General features: G+C 33.3%; 1 protein-coding gene across 1 annotated transcript in view; it reads left to right on the forward strand.

The window, feature by feature from the left end:
- Positions 1-855: 855 nt before the first annotated feature.
- Positions 856-2,296, forward strand: part of cfap90 (cilia and flagella associated protein 90) — a gene marked incomplete in the record, with an annotated part of 19,103 nt that continues 17,662 nt past the window's right edge. The window contains 1 exon segment of the mRNA XM_014007258.1: positions 856-1,100. Coding sequence (XP_013862712.1) covers positions 981-1,100 — 120 coding nt within the window.

Here is a 2,296-nt window from a genome sequence, read left to right on the forward strand (position 1 = left end):
TCTGTACTTTCTACTCCTTACATTTAAAAAAGACAAGAAGTAGAAAGTCGTTACTTTTAAGTCACTTAAAAACAAAACACAGAAACAAAGTCATTTCTGCATTTTTTGTGGAGGTCACCTCCTAATAAATGTCATTACGTAAAATTTAACTGCTCATTTTCAGTCAATACTTTTACTTTTCATCCTTAAGTACAAAAAACGTCAGATACTTTATGACTTTTACTCAAATAAAATTCTTAAAGGACACTATGCCAAAGTAAATTTTTGGAAAGATACTTGTACTTTTACTCAAGTATCACTTTGTTGTACTTTATACAAGACTGACAAGGGCCAGATTTGGCCTGCAAGCCTTGAGTTTGACACACGTTCTATAGCAGGTAAGTTCAACAAAGAGTCTTAATTTATAGATTATTTATGACAGATATATTAAGTGTACAACTCAGTCCATCTAAGTGAATTAAATGCAAAACTAGATTTTAAATCGAAAATTTAATTTCCTTGTTCCTTGCCATCCTTTGACTTTCTGGTGCCCAGTAGCTGTGGCACTTTTAGTTGACCAGCTCTGTTTTTTTTAACATATAAACACTGTTTTAAGTTTGATATAAAGACATAAACTGTTATAAATTTGAATAACAGTGATCAATTGTGATTTGTTATTTGTTATTAGTCTTTTTTATATAATGTATGGCGGTTTATAATGAGTCACCATAGACCCCTTAATTAATGAAACTTTTTTTTTTTTTTACCGTAAATATCTTCATGCTGTTGCTATTTTTTTTCCTATGAAACTTTCAGCTCTGAGAAAGTCAGATGTACAAGGTAAACAACAGGTTCGTGAACGCACCACAGCTGAGAGCTCGGTATCCTAGCAAAAGCAAACGCTAGCTTCTTCCGGCTGGAGGTTTTCTGCAGTTTTCTGAGGTTTTTTTTTTTATTATTTATTTGTGTTTGTTTACTTGTTTGTATGTTTTCCCGCCTCCATGACGGACCTCTCGCTTGACACCCAAAACAAGCCGCTGTGCGTTCTGTCTGCCTTCAGTTACATCCCAACACGACGAACTGAAGCGAAAGAAATGTCCTACTTTAACAGAGACCCAAAGGTAACGCGGAGAGGCAAGATCAACTCAATGTTTGTGCTGAGATCTGAGCTAATGTCATAAAAAGTTAACTTTGTTGAGCTGCAGTAACCATATGTGCTCTGTAAAGTCTCATTAGAGTCTAGTCAGTCTCTTAAGTCAGTACTTTTAAATCATTAGGGAATGTCTTTAATATCGACTACTTTAGCTAAATCATATAAGGCACGTGTCAAACTCAAGGCTCGCAGGCCAAATCTGGTCCTTGTTAACATTACATCAGGCCCCAGAGGTAATATTTTTTTTAATGTGAAATAGTTTTATTGTTTCTCTTTTTGTTGACATTTTAGTGCATTCTTATGAGCAGACCAACTTTCAAGCCAAGAAAATTAAAACTGAATTTTTTTTTTAGTAATCTTTGATTTTGTGTGGAGAGAGCTAAAGAGAATAAACTTTAATTATATTTTAACATTATCTCTTCTTATTTTAAAGTCAAATCATTAGATTTTTGATGAGGGTTTTTTGAACTGATTTGTTGAATTGTGATAAAATGTGTCTAAAATATAAATTAAAAAGTTGTAAAGAGAGTAAAACAAATTAAATGAATGTTAATTTAGATGAGTCTTTCCAAATTTAATCTTTTACATTTATCTGTTAGTTTATATGTCATCAGTGCTACAAATTGTATAAGGTTATTTGTATTTCTACAGTATAAAGAATAATTGGCCATATAATATTTTTTCAATAAATACTGACAGAGATTGGCCCTCGGCTTAGATCAAGTTTTAAATTTTGCCCCCGCCCCCCCATGCCCCCCCGATACAGTCTGTCAAGGAATACAAATATCTAGACAGCAATAAAATGACGTAATGTTCTAATTTCCCTTCATCATGGAATGACATGAAAAGATAAATACTAACTTTGAAAACACTTTTACAACAAACACAAACTCTCACTACCAAGATATACAGTATGTTGGGAACAACTCAGCTACTACCGCACTAAATTTTAGTCTTTACAAATGTTCAGATTATAGCCATTTTTGTGCTTTCTAAGATCCGCTGGCTGTTGCAGCCTTCTTGATTTGGGTTAACTCCAAAGGTTAGTCAGATGTACATTTGACTATTACTTTCTGAGATTTGCATTCAAATCCACCCAGTGAGATATTTTTGCTAACATGCAGAAACAAAAATGCCAACAATGCACTCAAGATGTATTTAGTA

Source organism: Austrofundulus limnaeus, unplaced genomic scaffold (genome assembly GCF_001266775.1).
Source record: "Austrofundulus limnaeus strain Quisiro unplaced genomic scaffold, Austrofundulus_limnaeus-1.0 Scaffold41, whole genome shotgun sequence".
NCBI classification, from domain to species: domain Eukaryota; kingdom Metazoa; phylum Chordata; class Actinopteri; order Cyprinodontiformes; family Rivulidae; genus Austrofundulus; species Austrofundulus limnaeus.